The sequence below is a fragment of the Ostrinia furnacalis genome, unplaced genomic scaffold (genome assembly GCF_004193835.3).
Source record: "Ostrinia furnacalis isolate ACB-3 unplaced genomic scaffold, ASM419383v2 OfSCF0954, whole genome shotgun sequence".
In the NCBI taxonomy this organism is placed as follows: domain Eukaryota; kingdom Metazoa; phylum Arthropoda; class Insecta; order Lepidoptera; family Crambidae; genus Ostrinia; species Ostrinia furnacalis.
In genome coordinates this window covers 889,099-916,689 of record NW_021131193.1, presented here as the reverse complement: position 1 = coordinate 916,689, position 27,591 = coordinate 889,099, and the positions used below count along the sequence as shown (strand labels likewise).

The following is a 27,591-nucleotide window of genomic DNA, read 5'->3' as shown; positions in this document are numbered from 1 at the left end:
CGCGATGTATAAACAACAAGCTGATTCAGTGCTTGAGGAAAACCGAGCTTAACTGTAAGTGTCGCATCAGATGACGTGCGCTCCGATAAGCGGCCGCGCGCCAGTGCGGCGGGTCAGTCGTCGCCTGACCTCTGACCAGGGAGTCGCATACAAAATGTACGCTCTACCTCCGATATTTACGAATTGGCTGCAGGAACTTAGAGCTAAAGAAATAGGTCGGTTTTAATTGCTAAATCTGTGTCTCAATCCATTCAATAAGTTTTGATTACGTCATCCATAAATAAGTGTAGCTTTTAAATACAACAGTACAAACTGTGTAACTCACAGAAATAACTAATCAGTAAAATCGAGATAGGACATTTTGTCTTAATTTTCCGATCTTTCACTTAGTTTATTTTGTCTTAAGTGCTTGTATAAATAAATGACTTTATAATAATTTGTTTTTCTCGATGTTAAACATAAGCACTTTGTTAGTATTTCCGGACTCATTTGTTTTTGTTTAAGTTGTCTGTTTTGTTCTCCACTGTTTTGATGTTGTCTCTAAATGAATACAGAATTCGTGCGTGTCTAACGTGGTGTGTTGCGAATCAGGTGGCAGCGGCGTGGGCGGCGTGGGCGGCGTGAGCGGCGTGGGCGGCGTGGGCGGCGTGGCCGGCGGGCTGTACTCGCAGAACGTGGTCATGGGCTCGTGGTGCGCGCCCTACGACGCGCTGCAGCGCCCGCCTGGATATGGTGAGTGCACTTTACTACTTCTTTGCTTTGCTATTTGTCTTGTGTTCTTCAGCTCACAAGATAATTGATGCCCACTGCCCATGGTGTATATCTTTTCTTAAATGATACTTAAACCTTTGTTTTGTCTCATCTGTTTGCACTAGAGGGAAGTCGAACCGAACTCCTATTTTCCTCTGATTAATTTCATAGCGGGTCCAATGTTTCCCCCTGTTTTTAGTAGCGATTAAGTTGTAAATCCTGGTCACACAGGAGATGCAGCGGTGTTGGGAATAGTCCCGGTAGTCACATACATTTCTGATTTTGTTTCTAAGGTTTTGTATATTATAAGCATTATGAAAAGTATAATATTTTCTAACTACCTACCTACATATAAATCAAATTAAATAATTTGGTTTAGGTAACTGTAAAATTTGGTAGTTTTATTAATTAAAACTTTTCCTGGTTTAGTAGACATCAACGCGTTCTATGAAACTTATTGCTAATAATAATTTTACACATACGTAGATAATGAGTACCTATTTCCATTTAAAATTATTTTAACTAATCATAAAATGTAGCAATTTATCAAAGGACAATTACTTAAGAGCTATGTCAAAACAGTTGCTTTTTTTGCACATGAATTTTCGGACGACATTGAATATAGGTATTATTATAATAATATTATTATGGCAGTAGCTAGCGGAATATTGACAGATGGTCGTGAGTCAGCCGGTATCGGTGAACAAACAAATAGGAGCGATCTGTGAATCAGGCGGCTATCTTCAGTTGACGTCAGGTTCGCAAATCGGGACTTTGTTTTCAACGGGAATGATCTTGTGGTTAGGGGATTACCCACATCGCAAAATTATAATATATATGTTACGGTCAAAGTGATAAATGTGAAAATTATGAATAATCGCCGGTTATTATGAATAATTACCGCATGATTTGGTAAATGTGATTAATATGAGGTCATTTATGTGTGTATAAAACTAAATAGGCGGCTTAGGGGTGGCCAAAGGGCCACCCCCGCCGCACCTTAACCTATTTTTCATTTTAAATCAAAACAATATGTTATAGGCATCATGGAAAAGTAATATTATGCAAGAAACATTCCAAACTCATTATGCCAAATTATATTAATATATGATATCAAAACGTTCAAAAGTTTGGCTGTACACGAACACGTACACAAGATGTTGTTCTCTTTTATGAAATTTGTTAGTACTAAGGTTGAATTATTAAAAAATCACTGTTAAATGTGATTAATTTATCACTTTTACCGCGACTGTCGGGAATTATTCGTAATAACCGGTTATTATTAATAATTTTCAATTTATCACATTAACCGTAACATACATACCGATATTTTGCAGAGCTAATGGCTGATAGATAACTACCCTAAAGTTAAATGAATATTAAGTATGAGTATATTATACTCAATCCATTGGCTCTTAGTATATTTTATGAGTAATAATAGTTGCTGGCCATCTTATCAGCAGCAGGCAGTAGGTAGCGATCGCGTCAGGCGCGTATCAGTTGTGATATAATTAGTCCAGGGACGATAATACAGTTACTAACAGATATCAGCGCTGTGTCACACTTGTGCCCACAGGGTGTTCGTCCGACATTTTTGAGATACTGGTACCTAATGAATTAAGATAAAACCAGGTTTGATATTATATTTCTAGATATCTACTGTTCTAATTCTATAAATCTCAAAGTTTGAGAAGGTGGATGGATGGATTTTATTTACTCTTTCACGCAAAAACTACTAAACGATTTGTAATCTGAAATTCAAACTGTAATTCACACACGCGATTGCGTAGCGAATGCAGAAGCTAGTTCAATTATAATGCAATTAGTCATATTGAATCAATCGCCTTTATAAACAAGATCACTCTGTACAACGGTTTATCTGTCCCATTGTGTCAGTTGTTTTGCGTGGATCCCAACCGCAGAGCATCCTCACAGATTAGCATTCGATAAGAGTAGCAATACGTTGGCAATGTTGGCATGTCAAGTCGACAATCTAAATAACTATAATAACATGCAAGATAAACTTTTCACATTCAAATCATTTTTCTGTCTGGCCCTCAGAATGCAATTTATCTTGGATTTATCCTGGTCGAACACCAGGGAACCCAGCATTTTTTTTAATTAAATAGTCTGTTTTAGGTTCATTTCCAAAGGGCCACAGCTCTTAATCTGAGTTTGTTGCGGCGCTTCTTCTCAGCACTAACTTGCCAAATGTTTGTTTCGAAGCGCTGGCGGGGCAAAAAAAGAATGAGACATTTATATGCTCCTTGAAAGCATTTGACGATTTGTAAGTACTAATTTAATTAGTCTACACAAATAAAGATAATTTTGATTTTGGTAATGTTTTCAAAAACTATAAATGTAAGTTCATACTTTGATTCTCAACGGGTCCACGAGTTCCACAACATTAAAAATAAAAAACATACATACAGCCGAACATAGAATCTCCTCCTTTTTTGAAGTCGGTTAAAAAAGCATTATCTTAGTATATTTTAAAATTTCATGAACCCGGTGGGAAAAGAAGAATAATAGAGTCGTGGACCTATAGGAATAAGCCCTATTTAAACGACCTCCCAAAGTCTCAATTTAGTAAAGTTCAGTATAAAAGTGATTTAAAGCCACCATTTAAAGCACATATTTTATAATAAAATGACACTTAAATATCATCATCATCTCAGACATAGGACGTCCACTGCTGAACATAGGCCTCCCCCAATGCTTTCCATGTTACCCGGTTGGTAGCGGCCTGCATCTTACACATAAATACTTAAAAATATAATGCTCAAATATAGATGAGATTGCATTGGTATGAATATTTTAATTCCAGTCGCATATTTGGATCTACTCGTAGTTCTAACCGCCTCTGTGGTCTTGTTGTAAGACCACCTGCTTCAGACGCAGAGGTCCCGGGTTAGATTCCCAGTGGGGGCAGATTTTTCTGTTCGGTTTGGTTGGTGGTAGGGCTTGTTCTAAGTCCGCCTGGCTAGCTACCACCATCTTAACTAAGTCTGTCGCCATAACAACAATGTTAACAGCATTATTGTGTTCCGACAGTTAGAGGTAAGATAGTTCCTCCGTGGTTGAGGATTCCGGGTGAAGCTCGCTTCCACCTTCGGCCTGATCTTCACTTACCATCAGGTGAGATACAGGCCAAGAGCATCCTCGTTGTGGATAAAAAAAAAGTATTTTTGAGTTTGAATCCAATTTCAACTTTTAGCCTACACAATTGAGAAAATTATTATGATAGAATATGGATGAACCAAAATTAGTTAAAATACCTAACTACAGGTATTTACTCAATAAATATTCCGATGACTAATGCATTGTTATAACTGAACTGAGTGTTCGTGCCATGCGCGATTTACTGCAACGCTCACTAATAGCAACTTGGCACGTAGGTAGGTAGAGTCCTATTTACCTATAGCATTCCCACGCACATTATCGTTGTTACGGCTAAAATATTTATTTATTTAAGGCTCCCAAAACCAGTTACAATCATAGCTATCAAAAAATATTTTTATTTTTTGGTGGTTTCAAGTATGTTACTTACTACTACCGATTATTTATAGAGCAAATATAAATCGATAATATAACGTACTACCCATAGGGAATTAGAAATAATTCAAATTCAAAACGTTGATTGCATAATATGTCACATTACAATTTCTGTTGTTAAAAAATGGAGGTAGGTAATACGTATATTTTATAAGTTATATAGTATAATAGTCTTATAAGTCATAATTGTTGCTGATAAGAATTATTACACCCTGGCGCGAGATTATTTAGTATTTCTGACAGCACATATTTTATATCGAGTTTTGTCAAAGGCACCTGCCTAAACCTTGGAGTCCGGCTATCGTGGGGACAATTAACGGAAGAGATAAGTGGCGCCGCATTAATGGATTTGGGTTAGCAACTTTGGGGCAAAGTGCTGGCCAAGGAAGGCGGTTGGTTTATGCCAGTGAAACAAGTTGAAGTCTAGGAACCGAAATAACTGGCATGCCTTGCACTTGAAATCCATCGAGAATATTATTGCTGCTGCTGCATTGCTGAACAAAGGCCTCTTCTAATATTCCCACAATGAGCGGTCCCGCGCTGTCCGCATTCAGGTTCCTTAGACCTTTAGCAGATCCTGGGAGATTGGGAGGCCTGTCATCAAGTTTTCCTTTCGTCCGTCTGTGGTCGCCTCTCGAGATCTTTTCTGCCCCCACGGCCGGCCGTTCGTTACGTACTTTAGTTATGGATCTTCGGATAAAACTGAAGACATAATATGGACCATTTCATGAATAGTTTGTGAAAAATCATATAAAATTACTTTTATTTATCACACATGTCACTTATCTTCACATACGAGTATAAATAATTTCTTACCCCAGTTTTTTAATGATCAAATCATTCCAACGTATACTATGTAGATAATAAAGTTAAACACATTGACCAAAAATAACCAACTGTACAAAGAAACAGCGTAGCAGCATAATGCCACTTGTTTTGAGCGCGTTCTGAGAATTGATAACGGATTACTAACATTGTTTTGATGTTAGGCACTTTGTTAGCTAACCGATATATACGACATGAGCAGCTTTAAGTGGTATTGAGACTAACATCATCGCAAAATAAGTATCTGTGGGTGGACACGTGTTATGTAATAAAATATTAGAATCTCGTTTTAACTGACTTGTCTACCTGAACGTTGACCTCAAACTTGATAAATCTGAGTTGTTGCAAATCAGATGAATGTTATCAACAGTAACCAATAAATGAATTTATTTCTATATTCATAATAAATTAGCACCGGAAATTGAAATGAAGCTAAATCCAACAGGAAAGGCTTGTTGTCCGTCATAAAATGGACGATAAGCCAATCAATACGTAGGTATGTACTTACGTACGTGTACGTATAAACGCGTAGGTAGCTCGGCGTTATCTAAAACCGCATATTATTTAGCTTGTTATTTAAATAATTGTAGATATTATTGTACGTAAATATAAGTGAGCCTTGCTGTCTCGACTCGTCATGTTATCTTTGATTCTATCACGGTATACCGTTGGGCGCGTACCTACTCGTATGCTGTCATCGCTCTCTGTTGACATGATAACTAGGTATTCATAAGTAATAATGTCAATGGTATTTTCATGACTAAACTATTGTATTGTTTAAACCCTCATAAATAAGAATTGTTATCTTTCAGTCGGAACCTATTTTATTTAACCATACAATAAGGCGTGCATCCCTTCCAAACAACAAAAGGTATCCCAACGTTATAGTTTCCCCACCCCGGGTGACCCCGGGTGACCGGGGCTAGTGAGCGGTCGCTGACCCTGAGGCATGCACACTGCACAGATGGCGTGCTGGAGGTGTACGAGGACGGCAGCGGGCGCGAGTGCGTGAACTGCGGCGCCAACAACACGCCGCTGTGGCGGCGCGACGCCACGGGCCACTACCTGTGCAACGCGTGCGGGCTGTACACGCGCATCAACGGCGTCAACCGCCCGCTCGTCAAGCCCACCAAGCGCCTGGTGAGTGCCCGAGCCCACGCTAGTAACCCCTCTCTCTGACACAGGTGCGGACGCCGAGCTGCTCACGCGCTTCTATAAAGACGGCTCCGTGCAGAGATGGATGAGTGTGGAGGGCATGGCCCGCGGGATGAAGAAGGTGAGTCGGTGGCGTGTAGACTAGAGCATGCCCCTCCTGCACGCTGCGATACTCACACACGGCTTCGGGTGATAGGACTACACGCTACCGCTCCCCGGTTTCAGTGCCGTCGCTTTTGCACTCGCGCACTCGTTAGTAAATGAATGCAAGCAAGACATCACATTAATAGTAACTTCAAACCAGGGTTCGAGGATATATATCAAGGGATATATATCAAGATATATATCGGATATATGTCCGATATATATCAAGCCGGTTTTGATGATATATATCAACTTTTAAAATTTGTTACTGTATTTGTACTTTTTGACATGAGATTTTTATTTTTTTAGTTGATTTTGCCGTATTTAAAATAATATTTTATGTTTTTGCTTTATTTGTCTGATTTTAAGTTTAAAAACATTAAAAACATGTTTATGTAACACATATGCAATAGTATTCATGAATAATACAATAAAATAATACTATGGCTTTCATACAAAATTGATATATATCAAAGTTGATATATATCGGATATATATCATAAATATCCGATATTTTGATATTTATAATAAATATCGGATATTTTCGAACCCTGCTTCAAACACACAAGAATTATTTTAAAATATCTTCTTCAATATTCTACCTAATGACTCACCCTAAACAAGAATAATATGAATTTCCAAATAATTAGTAAGGAAACTGTAAAAGTCAAAGCTTATAAAACCCGTAATTCTGATTTATAACAAGCCGTTTAGGTCACATACATACAATTTTCAATAAATATTTAATCATCAAAAATGTCAATTGCTTAAATAGTTATTAATCTCTGTTGGTAAAAACCGAATACACAAAGACTATTAATGATAATACACTTTGTATTCATTTACTAACTCTGTAGATTAGATATCAAACACACACAGACTGTCTGTCAACGCATTTATGGAGCACCGTATTTCGTAGCAGTAGCAAATTGTTTTGATCATTTGCATGCGATTACTACGAGATTAGCCGTACGACTCGTACATGCGAAACAGTTCAGTTGATATCGGTGGACTTGTGTAGTCCTGGGACTTCTGGTTATTTTTTGCATGACGCTTTGGTATTTGGTGTTTTGGTGTTGGTTTTATTTGATATTAGTTGTTGTTTAGATATAAGTCGGTTCCTCGCTCACTATACTTTTTTCGTAGCAGGAAAAGCTCGTAGCACAATTTCGTAGCACGGTCCGCCTAGAGGCAATACGATCTGCATTACCTATTTCCTCGTAATAAATAATCTTTGTTATGTGTGTGTTTAAATAGCCTTAGATACCTCTATATCTATTTAAGGTCGAAGATTTACGAGTGTAATGTAAGGATGGAGAAATACATTGTGTAAATAAATTAACGCAAAGAAAAATTTACGACAACATTGAAGAAAATAGAGAACATTATTGGGCACACAACGGCGTCGTACAGAACAACAGACAGTAAACCCAGTACACATGTATAGATGGGTTAGCGCTGTCAGTGAGTTGTCAGGGCGCGGCGCGGGCGCACCAATGGCGCGCGGCCCCGCCCCGCGGCGCTGTAATTGTCATGTAGATCGTATGCGCGCGGCGGAATACGAACGGCCGAATCAAAAATGGCGCTGGTTACTTGTTTAGTATCTCGATGAGGATGTAAACAAAACTTCGCGTCGTTTTGTTATGCAAGTGACGGCCTACTGTATGTGCCTATATGTTGAGGTTTGGTTCGTATCTATTTATTTGTGTTACAATCTTAATACTCAGTAGCAGATTATTTTCCAGCCTAACCTCTGGTTTTATGGTATTTTCTCATATTAAGAGGTATATTATGTTCCCTAATAATCCTCTCGCCGACGAGTGAGGAACCCGCAGACAATGCTAAATTATCTAGACAAAGAAAGTCGAAAAGTAGGATTAGTCATGAAAGACTAAAGCTATGACAATTGGAAAGCAAGAACCTATTAAGATCAATAACAATCTAATGGAATATAATATGTTAATGAGTACTGGGTCAAATAATTTCCCCCTTAGATCTAACCACAAAAGAAATTGAGAGACGTATTGGAAATGCCTGGAAACAATACTGGAGCCTGAAAGAAATAACGAAAAATAGCAAAACAAGGATAAGTATCAAACGGAAACTTTTTTAAACCTGCGTAATTCCTGTAATTACTTTTATGGTTGCCAAACATGGTCACTCACTAAAGTTCACAAAAAATTTACAGATAGAATGAATCGAAACAATTAAGAAATACACAAAAACAAAGGATGTCATAAAAACAATAAATAAAGTTTAAGTGGAGGTGGTCAAGCCACACCATTAGAGGAAGCGAAAAATGCACACGGTCAAAACTAGACATGAACTAGTAGGACAAGAAGAGGAAACGAAGTAGACCATTTAGACGGTGGATTGACGACATCAAAGCCATAGCAGGTGGCACATGGTCAAGAATAGCCAATGATAGAGATAAATGGCGGCAGTTTGTCAAATGAGTGACATACAGAGGTAGTCGATGCATGCATGAAAGTGTTCTGTGTAGTGTTAATGTAAAATGTAATACCTACTGTCTGAATAAAGGCTATTATTATTATGTTCCCTGTAGGACTAAGATGCGCGCCGTGATAACTCAATTTGTATGGGCAAAATCGATAAAATGGCGTGATAACCGCCTATCACGGCGCGCATATTAGGCCTACTGGTCGTACTAGAATGTCCTTTTATTTCTTCTTATAATAATTTCGCCTTTGGATAGGTTACTAAAAATCATCCTGATACTATTAAGTGTCATACTTTGAATTGAGTAATAGGTAATAATGGTGTATTCTAATTCTGTTGCCTTGTCGCTTTTGTGATATTTTTGGTGCTAGGTGTGTTCGTTGGAATATTGGTCGATAATTAAAATAATATGCAATGTGTGAACATAACGTAACTCGTAAGTTTGTCGATGTGCGCAGTCGGCGGCGCGGCGGCACGGCCAGTGCTGCACCAACTGCGGCTCGCGCACCACCACGCTGTGGCGCCGCAACAACGACGGCGAGCCCGTTTGCAACGCTTGCGGCCTCTACTACAAGCTGCACGGCATCAACCGGTCAGTATCCCCAGAGAACATGCTCACTAATGTACGACTTGAAACCGTAGCACGCATCGCATTAAAATTAACTCAACCCGCAAAAAAATCCCATAACATGAATTGATCATCCTACTAAATATTACACTGCACAACAGCATTTTTGTTGCACGGAATGTTTTTTATGGATCTAGCTGCATTTTCTACCCTGATTTCTAATCTGTACTCAGATTTTCGCTAGCAGCTCTACTTTTTGAGATGTGAAGAGTAGCTATTTTTATCAAAAAAACGTGGTTTCCTGTCATATAACAATTTCTTTAACTATGTAATTAGAACAAAACTTTCTTTTATGTGACTTTTTTGAATGAGTTCGAGTGTTACTACTATTCTGGATAATCCAACAGTATTCAGCCATCATACTTTCACTCCAATAGCCCTGGTATCGCTCTTCTATAGCGCAAATATCCTGATGAAAGCGTTCTCACTGCTCCTCGCTGAAATCTCCAAGATTTTCAGGAATTCGATCAAGGTGGCTATGAAGGAGATACATCTTAATGCTCATGTTGTATTCAAGTTGCTGAAAGTATAGTACTAACTGATTGACGTGGTCAGGAAAATTGACGGACTACTTATTTCCCAAAAAGTTTTTTACGAACCAAACAAACTCATTCCAGGCATTTTTTTCAGTGTTTGTCATACTTTCAGTAAAATTTACATCGTTTGTTATTTTTTTAAGTTGTGGTCTATCGAAAATTTCACATTTTAACTTTTCCACACTCAATTTTCGTAACGATCCATTCGTTGAACATTTTCATGCGGACGTACTGTAGTACAGTACCTGAGATGTACATGGTTGGGGTTTTAGTGTATCAGTTGAACGCAGGACAGGTCTAGTAACTGACGGCACATTAGAATAAACCCACTTAGAATGATTTGAGCGGTTAATTCCTGTTATGTTTACAATGCAGAAATAACAGTCGTCGTGGTGGTTTGACGGTTCCCGCCAAATCATAGGACTAATAAGGTTCAAGGGATCCCTCTTGTTATTTTTCCATAATTGTAAAGACTCCACACACGTTTTACACACTATATTCGGTATCCAGGGCTTGTTATTTGTTTCCAACAGCCGTTGAAAGTACTCCAAATAAGTAGGCATTTTTCACGAAGTCTGACACATTTAAATGGGATTTTTTGAATGTATATCTGCCACAAATGTGACAAATCTATTTGGATTGTTTACACAGGTCCTTCTAGACGAAGTCATTGCAAAAAAAGAAAGAGAAACTAGTAAGACGTTGACGATAGCGATAACAGCAGTCAAATGGAGAGTACATTTTAAGAGGGTACCTGTATCTCATAAACTAGAGCTGCTAGAAAAAATCTGAGGATAGATTTAAAATCAGCGAGCCTAAATTAATAAACAACAAGTGAAAAATCTCATGCAACAAAAAAAAAGTTCAATTTTGTTGTGCAGTGTTATAAATGCGAAAGTTTGGATGTCTGGATGAATGTTTGTTACTCTTTCACGCAAAAACTACTGAACGGATTTTGATGAAACTTTACAGTATTATCTATACTAATTTTATAAAGAGGTAAAGAGTGTGTGTTTGTATAATTGTTAAATTGTAAGGGGTAATCTCCGGATTTACTGAACCGATTTTAAAAATTATTTCACCAATAGAAAGCCACATTATTGCTGAGTGCCATATAGGTTACATAAAAAACCGTAAAATTCCACGCGATCGAAGCCGCGGGCGGAAAGCTGGTTATTTATAATAACATAATAGATATGCTATAATTTATGACGATCTGTGACAAACTAAATTTCACGCGGGTGAAGCCGCGGGCAAAAGCTTGTCTGTAATATAAGTTTTATTTGCATTACAAAACTAACTAAATTAACATTCTTATTAAAAACAATGTACACTTTTTACAGACCACTAGCAATGAGGAAAGATGGCATACAGACTAGGAAGCGAAAACCCAAGAAATCCGGTAGCGCAACAAAACCACCTCAAGACGCAGCCAAGAAAGAAGGACACAGCTCACCTAGTCTAGATGGTAAGAAAGAAGATTATTACCATAGACCTTATAGACCTTAATATTTTTCTATTCGTTATGAACAGTTGTCAAAGTAAGTCGATCTATCTACTATCCAATCAGAATAATTATGCAATCCAATCCAACCATATCTTCCTTAGCAGCACATAATGTAGTTTAAAAAGGCCCACTTAGTACATAATCTCGAAACGTAATTCTTGAGTCTAGAAATGCTCTTAACCTCCAGACAATAAATGGTATTCTAGTCATTACCGCCCAAAGTCCTACTAGTAGTATAAATATTTTATAGTCATTCAGACCCAACAGTTCAGATTTGTTTCTAGTCTATTCTATAGATTTATTTATTCTAGAGATAAAGTAATCCTATTAAAATCAAGCATTCAGGGCATGGTTGGTAGTCATGACTTTAGGATAAAGTTTTTTTTTTTGGGTATTGTAAGGTATAATTCATTTGAACCTGAAAGATGTTTTCTAAATAGTCCTATAGGTAGGCCCTTGGTTTTGTAATGACGTCTACATAGCACCTAAGAGGTTCGGGTCTGAATAACTATAGTGTATTAATACTACTAGTAGGACCATGGGCCTTACGAGGTTAAAATTAAGAACGTTTACCTACGGAGGACTCATGTACTACAAGTTGACATCCAGCTGTGTCGCTGCAGCAGTAGAAACGCTCATCGAAAAACATGGTGTGTTCACAGACAGCAAACCGAGCATCGCGGAAGTGCCGCTGCCGCTGACGTCGTCGATGTCGCACGGCGCGGCGGGCAAGCTGCGCGAGCACGAGGCGGCGCACGCGCACGGCGCGCAGCACGCGCAGTACCCGCTGGCGCTGTCGTCGCCGCCCTTCCTGTCCAACCCCTCGCTGTTCAACATCAAGAGCGAGCCCAGCGCGCCCGCCGCCTACGACGGCTACGCGCACTCCGGCCCGCACTACCACTCGCAGCAACATTACTTACACGCTCTGCAGGTTTGGAACTTTCCTTCGTTCCTCTCGGCCAAATGACGTTCACGATAGTACAAAAGGTCCTGACCTGCCCGCATTCAGGTGCTTCCCGCGACTTTCACCAGTTCATCGGCCCACTTAGAAACTTTACCTTATTCAAAAATGGTAGCCTTCAATTCTATAGAACCTTCTCTCTTCACGGGACCACGATAAATACAGGGTAAAATTTAGTAACGCCACCTGGAGGGAAAGCACTCTTAATACTGTTAATAGAAAATTTTACTCAAGAAAACTTATTTTTGAAAAGAAATACATAGTACTGCATTCAAAGATTTCCAATTTTTTTTCCAAAATTAACCACCATACCATAGAATTTTCTGTAAATAAATAAAATAATTTAAGATTTCATGGTTTTCCTTTCATTTAATTTATCAAGTTTTTGGGTAAGATTTCATCCTTATACTTAACCTTAACGAACGATGCAATAAAAATACAGAGTGTAATTTTTAAAACAGATTTTAGTAAGATCGATTCCCGGGTGTGGCAAGCAAATTTTTGAAAATCTGTGAATGCAGTTATATGTCTTTTTAAAAATAAAGGAATGATTTCTTTGAGTAAAATTTTCCATCTACAGTATTAAGAGTAATTCCGACAATACACAACCTTTTCAGCAGCTTAAATACCTACGCTACAGTCCGAATCAACAGTCTTATTTATTATTTATACTATGTGGTATGGGCCTACAGTATTTGTTATTCCGAAAACTGAGTGGCGTAATTGATAGACGTGTGAAATGTTAATGGTTCCTTGGCTAGTTACCCAGTAGAAAAACTCCAATATAGAAAAAGATAACAACGATATTTGACTTAATTGGAAAGAGCTTTTTGTAGACTGCGTAACATCTAAAGAATCCTTCGAAAATATCCGTTGACACCCTCGGTAACCTACAAGGTGGACCGACGACATCGTAAAGGTAGCAGGGAAGCGCTGGACGCAGGTCGCTACCAATCGATCAACATGGAAAGCATTGGGGGAGGCCTATGTTGAAATGATGATGATGATGATGATGACCCTCGGTAAAACAAAAACATCTCCGTACTAGATCACATACCAACTTTTGTTAAAATAAATAATGAAGTTTTCACCGGATTTCAAAACATTGAACGAACATGGCTAGGCGAAAAATACTCATCTGCGGGTAGGGTGCAAGTATCTCATCATCTAAATACCAATTTTAAATTCCAGTACGGGCTAAGCAATGGAGAAGAAGAAGAAGGCAGCGGCTTCCTGCACCAGCGGAACGTTACCGCGCACGCCAAGCTCATGGCGTCCACGTAGCACCTCGCGCCTCGCGTCGGAGGAGCTACCAGTGGAAGAATAATGCCGCGCGTGGCGTGGCAGCGAGCGGCCGACTGTACCAGCATAATGCACTCCGTGCTTGGTTACACAATCAAAGTTGTTGGACAATTTTATGCTCCCGACAACCTGAACATTTATACAAGTTCCGCTTTTTTAATATTCTTACAAAAATGAAGAACCTAGAACCTTACGAAATAATGTACAAAGAATGTTCAACACTACGCCAGATCAATTCAGCGATATGCTTAGATTAATAATCCGCGATATGGCACAAAATTTCTTAGTTAATTATCTCGCATTTAAGTTGTGTGATGCGATTCAAGCGAATATCCAGTTTTCCAATGTGATACAATTATTAATATAAAATTATTCATTAGTGTATAAATAAATATGTATACATAATGTACATGTACGACTAATGTCATTAATCATAATGTTTTATATATTTAGACATAACATTATAGTACACAGTGTTAAAAATTTACGCAAACCTTTGATTGTTAAATCAACATTTTCCATTTCATTACGTTACACCTTAAAATAATAAATACGCCATGATTTTTGCAATAATTACACACTACATGGCACAATAAACACGAACTTTGTAAATAATATAATTTAGATTACAGTTGTATGATATAGGATTAGAAGAAGGCTGTATGTAGGCGTATTACTGACTGAAATGAAAATTACGCAAGTATTATAATATCCTAGTATATAGGAAAGATTGCCTAGTATCTAATTTCATTCCCCACTGAACTAGTCTTACGATTTCTCAATATTGCATTTCCTTAACCTGGGGAAGAATAATCTTCAATACTGCCTTATGTAAATAAACTAGATCTTATATTCTTTATAATCAGTATTCTTAAATATTATCTAAATAAATATTATACCAATATTATGAACTATAATTGTGTTCACTGGCTATCAGAAATTTATTAACTAACAAATTATTTACAATTCTTTATTATCTGTATCACTATAGTCTATCTCTGTGAGTTCGACTTTTGAACATGTGAAGTACTTATAAGTAAAATAAATGGCATTTATTAAATAGATGTAAATATTAGTGTTAAGCTAGACAAAAATTATACGAAATAGATTTAGTTAAATAGTTTATTTTATATCAACCCTGCATCGATTTTATCACAGAATATTGCTTTGGCTAAGCCGGGTTTATATGGGTCGATGGTTAGCGCGGGGCAGACTTGAAAATAGGTCATGGGAACTGTCGCAGTGTTTAGGCTTGATCTACACAGAAATTAAGACGCAGATTATGATACTACAAGTTTCATCTACTTAATATTATCGTGCGCTGTGTTTGACTGTGTGTTTAATGTTTTAAGATTTCATTGACTGGTTTGTTAAAAACCTAAATATGTACTAATCATTATGTTTCACCCATTTTAATATTACCAATTGTAACTTGAACCATGTAAACCCAGCTCAAGTGGGATGTGACCGAAAAAAAAACTGTACAAAAGGTAATAATAACAAAGTGAAATAAATATTTGAGCACATGGGAGTGTGTTTGTCAAGCCTCGCCCCCCTCGGCCGACGCGTTCTGCAGAGCCTCGCCCGCGAGGCGGTAGTAGCACCACTGCTCCGCGGTGGTCAAGTTGACCGCCCCCTTGCCCTCATAGAACGAGCGAGCGGGATTCCATTCTAAGACATGGAAGTCTAGACGCGAGCAGCCGGTAGATGATGCTTCCTGTTATAGTACATAACTTTGTAGTTTATTTTGTTTTGCTATCATTAAACAGTTTATTAGCTTTATCTTAAGACTAAGTTAGTTATTTATTAAATTATGAAATAACATAATATGGATGCTTAATAATTTAAGGAGTTAGTGATGTTATTTACTATTACAGGAAAAGCAAAATAACAAAGTAAGCGGCAAACCTATAGTGCAATTTATGAACAGTGTACATTTCAGAGAGCGGTGATTCCCACAATTCTGATCTATCTTATATCCAGCTACTGTGACGATAAATATTATAGTCGTAATAGTTTATAGAATCAGCATTTAAAACTAAATGAACAGTTTACTAGAGCAAATGCATAGTTACCTTAGCGACCGCGTTGAACAGCCTCTTGCCGACGCCGCGGCGCCGCTCGCTGCTGCGCACATACAAGTCCTCCAGCATCATGGAGCGGCCCTCCCACGTGGAGTACGTGGGGAAGTACAGCGCGTACCCCACCAACGGCTGGCTGCCAGTTTTGTCGTTCAATTCGGCGATCTTGCACCGAAACGCTGGGGGGTTTATTTCAAACCCATCATGCTCCAAGTCTGCAAAATCACAAACCACCTACGTATAAAGAGATCTACATAAATGAAGTTGTATGAATGGATTAAACTATTACAGAGATTTTTGGGGCGCTTCTTCTCAACATTTCGCAAATGTTAGTCCTGAGGCGCTGGTATGGTAAAAAGATTATGACATGTAGAGGCTCCTTAGGAGCAAAATATTTGATGATTTGTAAGTATTTTTTAAATAAGTATAGACTATACCTACAAATAAAGAAATTTGGACTTTGACTTAAAGTGAATATATTTTGAATGGAAAAGATCACAGACCTAAGTAAGTATTTAATAACAACGACACAAATATTATTAACTGGTTGACCTGGCGAACTTCGCACCGCCATGGTTGTCATTGAGGCCACTGTCAATGCTACTGTATGGCAAACTACCCGCAGTTTGTTATGGCGCATCCACACATGCCGGGTGGCACGACCGACCGGCAGCCAACCCGGCGGCACCCGGCGGCATGTGTGGATGCGCCATTAGATAGTACACTAAAACATTACCCTTCAATATTGGTATTGCGGTAAAAAGTAACCTTAAAGTTAATCCAGGGTGTCAGCTACCTCCACACATAATTTTAACAAAATCATAGTCTAGTAACTCGACTTTGTTTTAGATAAACAGAAAATTACAGTTTTGATAATGATAAGAACTAGCTTATCTCACTGATAAGTACACAGTGATTACAGCATATGAATGTACAATAAAATCTAGCGCGTATTTTTCCTTTGACCGGCTTTTACAATAGGTTATGTTTACAAACCTCTTACTGACATTTTCGGGCCGCTAGGCATCTTTTCGAAATCGGCAAGTTCCTAAAACGAAAAAGTGAACAATCAAGTACTTATTTACATCAAGTAAATCCTTAAAAACTTAATTTCACACTGTTTTTATTTTTTAGTTTTGCAAATATTTACTTACCTGGATCATTTCAGCGACCGCTTTCATGTCTTCTTTATTTGCAGCTCGAATTTGTATTTCCTTGTCGTTATATTTTTCGGTACTCATTTTTAGGATTATGGTTTCAATAGATTTATATTTTTTAGCGAATAAAAATTGATAAAATATAATTTCGACCGCACACACACACAGAAGCAGAAGCAAACTTTTTTGAATCACAGCCAGTGTTACCAACTCTCAAAAATATTTAACCATAAACCAAAGCATAAACTAAACAAAAAAAGAACTTTTTTCATAAAATCTCAGACCAAGGCAAGGTTATAATATAGTTCCAAAATACTGAACTGTCCTGTCCATGACATTGACAGCGGGGCGCCACCGTCTATACCGGATCGCTGGTTCCGATTTTTGCCATGTTGGAAACCATATAGTTGAACGATGGTAGCGCCCCCCTGTCATTGAGTTTGGTGGGACAGTTTAGCGTGGGTCATCTATAATAAACTTGTTAGCCGCGGCCGCGTATAAACAAAGCCACCGTCAATATAGTTCCAAAATACTGAACTGTCCTATGCATGACATTGACAGTGGGGCGCCACCGTCAATACCGGATCGCTGGTTCTGATTTTTGCCATGTTGGAAACCATAATATAGTCGAACGATGGTAGCGCCCCCCTGTCATTGAGTTTGGTGGGACAGTTCAGCCCCCCTAGACAAAACGCACTTTTTGATCGAATCGAAAATCGAATCCGTCAAAACTCCATACAAAAAAGGGGCTTTTCGACCACTTTTCGACTGGTTTGCGATTATAATATGCACTTTGTCTAGACCCACAGCGTGGGTCATCTATACCGTCAATACCGGATTGCTGGTTCGCACTTAGCTTCATGTTGGAAACTACTATATGTAGAACGATGGTGGCGCCCCCCTGCCAATGTGTTTGGTGCATAGGTTTGGTGGGTGGTACAGTTAGTTCTTAAGAAAATCTAAAATATTTTATTTTATTTCGACCACTGGTTGAACGTCAAAATATAGTAAACTAGCTTTCCGCCCGCGGCTTCGCCCGCGTGGAATTTTGTCTGTCACAGAAAAACTTTATCGCGCGCGTCCCTGTTTCAAAAACCGGGATAAAAACTATCCTATGTTCTTTCCCGGGACTCAAACTATCTCTATGCCAAATTTCATCAAAATCGGTTGCGAGGTTTAAGCGGGAAAGCGTAACAGACAGACAGACAGACAGAGTTACTTTCGCATTTATAATATTAGTTGGGATAAAAAAAGGTGGCCCTTATGGGGCACTTTACATGACGTCTCCTTTTGGGTCCTACCAGCGCTTCGAGACAAAATTTGTAAAGTCATGCTGTATGTCGGAGCTGGTGCTGGCGTCTGTCCAGCACGAGCATTGACTGAGAACTTGTGTGATTGATTAAGTATTATTATAGAGGCATTAGGTACACCTCAATCTATGCTGTTGATCCTTCCTAAGCACAGACACCAGCGGTCGGCATTAAAAAATAATATTTAATTATTGTAATAACTTTATTCAGTAATATAAGTATTATACAAATACTATTATCTGTAACGTTAAACATTAATTACATACATGTAATTACACTTTCAGTCGGCTTAAGTTGATAACTAATAAAGGAAATTAACATTTATTCCAGTATAAAAATACAACTTTCTGTTACCGTTACATTATTATTAATGCATAGTTAGATTGTATTCTATTATTTTCTTCTAATATAATTTATGATACAGTGAAAATGCAAGACAAAGGTTATTCTTCTAATATTTACATTAATACGTATGTAATATACATTATTACATATTTATTACCTTTACTATCGTAAAATTTACTCTAAATAAAATATAAAATAATTAATTCTTTCTAATTAGATTAATATAGTTATTGCTTGGAGCTGGTTTAGCAAGAAAATAATAATATTTTATTTTATAGTTTAATGTACTTTATAGCTGGGACCTACTATGCATATCCTTCTAACTAGTCCAAAAATTAGGATCGTTTATGCTGAGTTAGATAATATTCATGCATGCATGAGACTCCCAGAATGAGAGCACGCGGGTGAAGGGAGCAATGAATGACATGCTACTTTACATCTTTAGTAAAAACTTGACAAAAAATACATTTTGGACATTGAGAGCCCGACCTAGATCTGGATGTCAGTGGTTTTAAATTAAAATATACATATCTTCAAAAAGATATCGCGGGAATGATACTCGGGCTTTCACATGTCAGCACGGGATCTGTCAGCGTTTTGGTCAAAAAGCATCAGTATCCTAGATAATATTTTGAAGTGATTAAAAAATCGAAAACTAATAAAGGTTAGTAACTGACATTAACACTCCTGCACATAATACATTTTATCGTCACAAAAATAATATTTATCGGTCTGTTCTTTATTCTCATTGTTTATTATGATGATATACGATATTTAAAAATTATATTATCCTACCATTTCCAGCAATAAAAATAAAGCTATATAGTTTCAGTAGTTTTCCTAGACAGATCTAATATTAAACATAAATCTTTAAACATCCGAAGAGGAATACCATCAAAAGTACAAATCAAAATAACGTGACGACTACCAATGACGGTGCGAACACTTCGGCTCAAGCTGCGGTAGGTGCAGTCATCGTCAAATAGTTCGTGACACCCCACGTGTAATTGTTGCAATGAGGGTTTTCGCGAATGAAAGATCCGCTAGATGGCGGGACGTGGATGTGGGGTCTGACTGCTGCGTGATTGGTGGATTTTGACATATCTGTCAATGCCATGTCAAAAATAACCAATCATGCAGCATTTGGACCTCGCGTCTACGTATTGCCATCTGGCGGATTTTTCATTCGCGAAAACCCTCATTGGAATAAGGTTGTGTTGTCAACTTTTTGGCCACTTCAGGTGTCACAAACTATTTGACTGTACCCAAAGCGCTTGAAGTACGTCAAAAAGTTTATGCTGATAGGTAGAATCGATTAATGAGCAAAATACTTGATAGAAAATTAATAAAAATATACTCATTAAGTGTTTTTTGCACGTAAACATTACTTTATTTACTTAACAAGGAACGTAGACAATGTCAGACGGCCATATAGTTTGCCCGCAATATTTTGCTACCGCAGTGAATTTTCTTTTTTCTCTTCGTGATTTCGAATTCTTTGCTCTACGTTTTAATTAAACCAGTATGAAAAAAAATGCTAAGGCTGGATTGCACCATTTTACTTTGACTTCAACAAACGTCAAAAAGCTGCCAAACTCCATACAAAAAACACCAGTAATTATCGTTATAGTTTCGGTTATTATTTGGTGGAGCAACTCAGCCTAAAACTGAAATCTTTTATGCCAAGTGAAGTCACGCTAAGAACTGAGATGGTTTTCTTGTGTAATTTTCACCAAACTCGCTTCGCTTCACTTCACCTATGATATCATAATTAGAAGATTATTTGAGATCGACCTATTAGACTTTTTAACGCACTGATCACGCAATCCTGTCGTCACAGCAAGCGGTGGTCCGGCCGGCGCGGCGAGGCGGGCTCAGTGCGGGAACTCGGCGCGCAGGTTGAACTCGGCGTAGGCGCTGGACCACGACGTGGCCGCCGCGCTGGACTGCGACGCTGCGGGCATACGCGTGGGAGGCGTTAACGTACGCACTTCTTGCCATGCGAACCGAAGTACTTTGTTTTATACTCGAAATAATTTGCGATCGAAACTTACATAGTTGTGCGATAAGTTTTTGCGGTACGGAGATAGGCGTCGAACGTGAATCTGGACTTCTGTCGTCCTTCGAGTCCGTATCTGGAAAAAGTTAACATTTTTAATTAGAATCAGGGACAATGTTTTTCTACAGGTGAATAGTGATTTAAGCTCAAAGGATGTGCTCACTATGAATTTGTCACTTTTTTAACATACGACTCGTCATTAAGGTCAAAAAGTTACAGGAGGTTGCATCTCAACCGGCGTTAAAGATCCTAGGGTTAAAATAATTTCTGATGGATGGCCAAGGTACTGGCCAGGCGGCGAGGGTACCGGCCAGGCGGCGAGGTTACTGGCCAGGCGGCGAGGGTACTGGCCAGGCGGCGAGGGTACCGGCCAGGCGGCGAGGGTACCGGCCAGGCGGCGAGGGTACCGGCCAGGCGGCGAGGGGACCGGCCAGGCGGCGAGGGTACTGGCCAGGCGGCGAGGGTACCGGCCAGGCGGCGAGGGGACCGGCCAGGCGGCGAGGGTACTGGCCAGGCGGCGAGGGTACCGGCCAGGCGGCGAGGGTACCGGGCGGAGGGTACCGGGCGGCGAGTACTGACCGGGCGGGCGGCGCGGGCCCTGCGCCTGCGCCTTGAGCAGCTTGCTCATGGTGTTGCGCGGCGTGGGCGGCGGCCGCTCCAGCGCGCGCCCGTGCACCACCGACATGTGCCGCTCCAGCATGTACCTGCAACACGCCGACACGAGAACAAAATTAACGGTGCGAGAATGCGTAGCGAACTTGTGAATAGACGACACTACCGTTTGTCAGTCGTATACCTCGAAATCAAAAAAGCCTTGTAGCTTTTCACCTATTCGCATTTCACCGTGATAGCGTTTTTTGTTGAAGCGTGTAATATCGGTAGTATATTTTGTTACTAGCATATATTTTGAACAGTAGCAAATTTTAATGTAGCATGTATTATCAATATTATCGACTACAGTGAAGACAGGCAGGAAAGTAAATCTACTATGAATTTTTTAGACAGTTGTAATTAGCGATCAAAAATTATACTACAAGAATAAAAATCTATTCAGAAATTTTAATATGCGAAATGCGAATAGGTGAAAAGCTACAAGGATTTTTTGATTTCGAGGTATACGAGGTCTGAGCGGTGCAGATATACGTATAATGAGATGAAGAGGGTGCTGACCTGCGCTCGAAGCGGTCGGGGCAGAAGGGGCAGCGGAACAGGTGGCGGCGCGGCAGCTGCGGCAGCGCGGCGCCCGCGCCCGCCTCGTGCGACTTGCTGTGCGCCGCCAGGTTGTACCTGCACGCAACGACGAACGTTAGACTCTTCTTCTTCTTTTTTGATGATGTTGGCAATACACGTTGAGGTCGACTTGATTTGTGCCATTTTCAAGTATTTATGTGATACAAGTTACAAAATGAGATCAAGTAATGATATAATGAAGGATGATAGAGTAAAGTTGTGGCGCTTTACTGAGACCTCCTATGGACAACTGGAGAGAACCAGAAGAATCACGATCCACTGTTTTGCTTCACTTGCCCACACTCATGCACGTTCACGAACACTCTATGGTTAATAATCCCCCATTATTACACATTAATAGTCGCCCAAACACGAATTAGAGGAAATAAAACAAAACCGCTAACATGACGCTTCAGATTCCCGCCAAGAAGTCCCACGTTAGACTCGTTCGGCCCCGCGCGGTTTCTGGGCATTTCTCATTGGCGAGGCGCCGAGGCGGTACCGGTGCAAATGTATGAGAACTGCCCAGCAGCCGCGCAAATATCGCTGTGTCTGAACCGGGCCTCGGGCTCGGTTACCACCAAAGCGGAGCGAAGACGAGGAGTATCAGTGTATTGTTGTCATAATTATTATTATGACGCCTTCAGGGAGAAGGCGGCGGAGGACGAGGTGAGTCCGCCCGACGCGTCTCGTATCCGCTCTGTAGGCCTAAGATGCGCGCCGTGATAACTTTTATCGACGTCAAAATGTATTGGTAAAATCAATAAAATGGCGTGATGACCGCTTATCGCGGCGCGCATCTTAGGCCTACAGGTGAAAGCCTCGTAGTTACCGCTCGGAGAAGCGCTTGCCGCAGATGGTGCACTCGTGGCGCTTCTCGCCGCTGTGCACGCGCTTGTGGCGCTTGAGGTGCGAGCGCGTCATGAGCGCCAGCCCGCACACGTCGCACGCGTGCGGCTTCACGCCCGAGTGCGACAGCTTGTGCATCTTGAACGAGCTCGTGTGGATGAACGACTTCCCGCAGAGGTCGCACTGCAAACAGAAACGTTCGATTCGTAACGGTCGGAGGCCGAGACCGCGAAGGTCGGTCGTCGAATTTCAGTCACCTGATAGTTGAGCTTGCCGGTGTGGATGTTGTTGTGCCTCTGAAGCGCGCCCTTCGACGGAAACAGTTTATTGCACTCTTCGCACTTCCAGTCGCTGATGCCTGAGGGGATAAGTATACGAGTGTCGCTTTAGGGCGAGCGGGCAGTGTGTCGCGTTGATAAAATTATGTTTTACTTGGAAAAATGAATCGTTGGGTAGGTGGATTCGTGTTTGTCACAGTGCACGGCGTTACCTTTGTGCAGCTGGATGTGTATGTCGCAGGCGCGCTTGTGCTTGTAGTGCGCGCCGCACACCTCGCAGATGTAGGGCGGCTTGGAGCCGTCGTGCTTCAGCTTGTGCTGCTCCAGCCGCGCTGCCAACAACCACACGCGATTACATAATCAGCTTTAACAATATGACACAGCCAATGTGAAGCAAATCTTCCTTTGAAGTTTTAGAAATAGGAACTCACCGAGCGACGCATACTTGGCATCGCACTCGTCGCATTTGTGCAGCACTTTACTCTCTCTCGGTTTCCTCGGCTTCTTCTGTACAGGCGCCGCTTTGCTCTTCAGTCTGCCCAGCACTAACTTATTCTTCTTGGTGGATTTTCCATCCTCCTCGTCGGGAACAAAATTAGAACTGTCGTCGTCCTCACCGATGCCATCGCCGAAATCGTCAATGTCCATATCCATTTCTATCTTTGGTTCAAAGCCATTATACTGGTTTTGAGATCTGCGATAAAAAAATAAGTACCGTACAGTTCTCGTTCCCGCCACTATAATTTTTTGTACATATTCACTTCGCTCGGTATGATTTCTTAACTGAATTGGTACCAAACGTTAGTTCGTTCAGGCTTCCAGATTAATATCAAAAGAAAGTTTTTGGGGGTGTATCAAAGAAAATAGGTGTTCGGACGTAGCTGAGACGGGTGAAGGATACATTACCCGTCGCTAGAGTCCTCCTTCTTGACGGTGAGCGCGGCGGCGTCGTCCATGACGTGCGCCGCGATCTTGTGCGCCGCCTCCGCGTCCGCGCCGCCCGCCGCGCCGCGCGCGCCGCACTCGCCGCATTCCCAGCTGACAAACAAATCAAATACTTTTTTTAACTCACTCAACAAAAACAATGCAATGATATAAAACTCACACTCATGAAATGTAAAGATTTTCAAAATCTATTCAGTAGATTTAAAGATTACCTATAACCCTATAACCTTCTTCTTCTTCTTTTATTATGGCAACGACTTGGTATTGAGAACTGGTGGTGGTGGTGATGAGAAGTGGTGGGTATAACCTCATAAACTTTACTTCATTACACAGTTTTCATAGTAAGTAATTATAGTGACATCAGCAGCGGATTATCGAACAAGAAAATAATTAATAATTTATTAATAAATTGAAAGTTTGAAATACCTCTCATCCTGGGGTTGTTTGACTTTCGTCTTCCGTTTAACTGGAGTTGGTTTTTTTCTCTTTTTTGCAGGTTTGCGCCTCTTTTTCTTGGTCAAAGACAGGGGCTCATCTTCAGAGTCTAAGTTGTCGTAATCATCAAATGAAGCATTGATGTTCTGACCACCCAATTCATTTTTAACAGATTCTAGCCGGATTGGCTGCACTGAACTCATTTGAAATAGGGGGTTTTTACTGATGATAGATTCGAATGTCTCTTTGAGTTTGTTATACTCGATTTCTGCCTGTTCCAGCACGTTGATGAGGTCGAAGCAGCTTTTGCACACATACTTGGGGGTTTGCTGCGCGCTGCCGAGATCGTTGTTCGTAAATTTCGACAGGAAACTGTGCAGCGACGCGCCTGACGCACTCGTTTTAGTGCAGAACACATCATACGAGTCTTTGCTTCGGACTGCACACACCAAGCACTCGTGAGGTTCCGGTTTCACCAGCACTTCTACCTCCTTCTTAATGGAAATTACAAGGTCCTCCTTGGTGGTCAGCAAGTCGTTATGTTGGCCTGTATTCTCCGATTGCCCAGCACTTTCAGCCATTCTGAATTACGCTAGCGTGACCGAACCGCAACAGTGTTTGATAAATTTTCACAATTTTTACAGCATATTGGTAAGCAGTTTGTCGTATAATGTGACCAAATCCGAGTAAAATAAATCAGTAATACAGATTTTTGATCACAAAAAGTAAAACAAAAAGCCGTGTGACAAGCAATTGACTCGACAAACAAGGAATGTGACAGTTTACTTCTTCTTCTTATTTGGTTGATGGCAATGTACTTGCGTTTTTTCGCCACTGCAGCACTGATGCAGATGTGACAGTTTTTTTTATGATTATTTTTTAAGTTACAAATTTTCTCAGAACGGAATTTTTATAAAATGTGATTGAACGTTTTCTATAAAAAATCAGATAGATTATGAGACATGTAGAGGCTCCATGAGCAAAATATTTGACGATTTGTAAGCACTGTCTATACAAATAAAGAAATTTTGACTTTGACTTTGACCATGTTTGACTTTGATAAGATTTTTAAAAAAATAGACATTAGTCCTCATTATAGCCTGACCAGGAACATAAAAACCCTCGCCATGTTGCGGAAAATTAATGGTACTAATTTCTTTTAATGGCAACAGTATAGTTCCAAAATACTGAACTGTCCTATGCATGACATTGACAGTGGGGCGCCACCGTCAATACCGGATCGCTAGTTCCGATTTTTGCCATGTTGGAAACCATATAGTTGAACGATGGTAGCGCCCCCCTGTCATTGAGTTTGGCGGGACAGTTCAGCGTGGGTCATCTATAACTGAAAACTTCATTGACATGTCACTTTGCATGTCAGTCTATTGCTGTCAAAGTGTAAACAAACTTTATTTTAAATGTGCGCAATTGATTTTGTGAATTAAATTGCTAAAATATTTTTATAGTCGTGAAAGAAAAGTGGTTCACAATGTGTTAAAGTATTTGTCGCAGACAAATACTAAGGGTTCGGACAATATTTTCATTGAATAATGTTTCCGACAAAGGTTGTCAAATTGACTGACATGTTTATCGTATAGTACAGTCCACTATGAAAATTAGCTGTGGTTTGTTTCAACTACCTATTTTAATTTTTTTTGTCACTTTCTAAGTGTTGAATTTTATGGAATTGGGAAAGAAGTACCGAGTTTGAAGCGTTCATGAGCAGACATTGCAGTTGAATATTCAAGTTCTGAATTTGATTATTGATGAATAATAAAATAAATCCTACTAGCTCGATTGATGGTTTCATTTAATTTATTTAAACCAGGTTACCTATAATAATATTTTTTCGTTAATTTATGAAAATATCAAATTAGCCCGTAATCCTAAATCCTGATACATAAAGTTAGCCTATTAATTTAACACAGGTACGATACGACTGTACTCAGTGTTGCACTATCAAATGCAATTGACGCGCCTCTATGCCAGGGTTTTTATGTTCCTGGTCAGGCTATTGTACTGTGATATAAATAAATAAATAAATTATTGATGTATACAATTTGCGCGTATGCACCGCCATCTATTGAGGATAATATGAACAAATAAATAAAAAAAGAACTTTAGCCTTTGAGATGCGAATTGCGATTAATTAAGGGGCACTTTAAAACACTTCTTTTTGAGACAAATTAAAAAGATATTTTTTTTAATTACCTACATGACATCTGGGGGCACGGCAGTGCCCCCGCCAAGTCGAGCGCGATAAATTTTATTGAACCTATTTACCGTGCAACAATGAGTCAAAACTAAGGAATAAAAATTAAGGCGATAGGTATAATATGGCCAAAATGTACAATGCTGCTAGGTGATGTAGTTTCTGTACCTACTTTCCGTGCCTTTAACGCGGAAAAGTCGGGTCATTTCCTTATTTTTATCAACCTGCGCAACCCCTGTTGAAGTCACCGGGTAGCCGCCGCGGTGGGCAGCGGTCCGTGGAGGCCCCACCCTCCTCTTGCTGCGCTGACCTGCCGACACTTCGTTCCGACACTCCGGCCGGCACAACCGCGCGAATCCCGCACTTTTCAAATTTCGAATTCCGAACCCACGCGGAACGCAACAATATTGCGTTCTCGTTGTGTGTGATAAACTGTGCTTTGTACTTATTTTTATTTCAATTAAAAAAGTGAAACGTATTGTCAAAATTGTGATTTATCAGTGGTTTTTATTAATTTTAAGTGGAAAAATAAAGTTTGAGCTTTGGCGCTACGAGATACCTCGAGAAGGTAAGTTTGATACAACTTTAGTTTCTATCTAGCTGCTTATTTCGAAAGGCGGGCATCCATATTTTACTACAATTTAATACACGCACAGGTACCTACAACAAGTGAAGTTGTAGTTATGATGACAGAGTTTTCAGTGGCTAACTATGCAATTAAAACATTTTATTATGAACTACTTATTTATAATGTTTTCATTATAAAAATGCATTCAAATTATATTTGTAATAAATCAATTACTTAAGGTTACTCTTACTACAATGTATCAAATCAAATCAAATTTCTTTATTTGCGTAATTCCAGGT

General features: G+C 39.7%; 4 protein-coding genes across 6 annotated transcripts in view; 2 read left to right on the top strand and 2 right to left on the bottom strand.

Moving 5' to 3' along the window:
* The window catches only part of LOC114350680 (GATA-binding factor A), a 59,877-nt gene extending 44,564 nt beyond the window's left edge, over positions 1–15,313 (top strand). The window contains exons 1-7 of one of the 3 annotated variants that reach the window (XM_028301577.1): positions 107–215; positions 592–732; positions 6,095–6,270; positions 9,348–9,481; positions 11,397–11,521; positions 12,223–12,491; positions 13,713–15,313. In XM_028301577.1, coding sequence (XP_028157378.1) covers positions 155–215; positions 592–732; positions 6,095–6,270; positions 9,348–9,481; positions 11,397–11,521; positions 12,223–12,491; positions 13,713–13,805 — 999 coding nt within the window. In that variant the 5' untranslated portion in view covers positions 107–154 and the 3' untranslated portion in view covers positions 13,806–15,313. Of the gene's footprint in view, positions 1–106; positions 216–591; positions 733–6,094; positions 6,271–6,314; positions 6,407–9,347; positions 9,482–11,396; positions 11,522–12,222; positions 12,492–13,712 lie in introns of those variants that run through there. The other 2 variants (XM_028301576.1, XM_028301575.1) reach the window with 2 other exon arrangements.
* Positions 14,932–17,276, bottom strand: LOC114350681 (diamine acetyltransferase 2). Its single transcript, XM_028301578.1, has 4 exons — positions 17,059–17,276; positions 16,901–16,952; positions 15,899–16,119; positions 14,932–15,540 (listed from the first exon to the last, which is right to left on the bottom strand). Exons 1-4 carry the CDS (start codon positions 17,143–17,145, stop codon positions 15,364–15,366), a joined length of 537 nt encoding a protein of 178 aa, XP_028157379.1. The 5' UTR covers positions 17,146–17,276; the 3' UTR covers positions 14,932–15,363.
* Positions 17,277–18,746: 1,470 nt separating this feature from the next.
* On the bottom strand, positions 18,747–25,300 carry LOC114350699 (zinc finger protein 773). The gene is made up of 11 exons (XM_028301598.1): positions 24,504–25,300; positions 24,039–24,170; positions 23,564–23,826; positions 23,345–23,464; positions 23,112–23,212; positions 22,838–23,037; positions 21,946–22,062; positions 21,355–21,479; positions 20,771–20,851; positions 19,929–20,670; positions 18,747–19,737 (listed from the first exon to the last, which is right to left on the bottom strand). Exons 1-10 carry the CDS (start codon positions 25,091–25,093, stop codon positions 20,591–20,593), a joined length of 1,809 nt encoding a protein of 602 aa, XP_028157399.1. The 5' UTR covers positions 25,094–25,300; the 3' UTR covers positions 18,747–19,737; positions 19,929–20,590.
* A 1,687-nt stretch (positions 25,301–26,987) lies between these two features.
* Positions 26,988–27,591, top strand: part of Cad96Cb (protocadherin Fat 4-like Cad96Ca) — a 36,133-nt gene continuing 35,529 nt past the window's right edge. The window contains exon 1 of the mRNA XM_028301584.1: positions 26,988–27,292. The gene's annotated coding sequence lies outside the window, so the exon portion shown is untranslated. The remainder of the gene's footprint in view (positions 27,293–27,591) is intronic.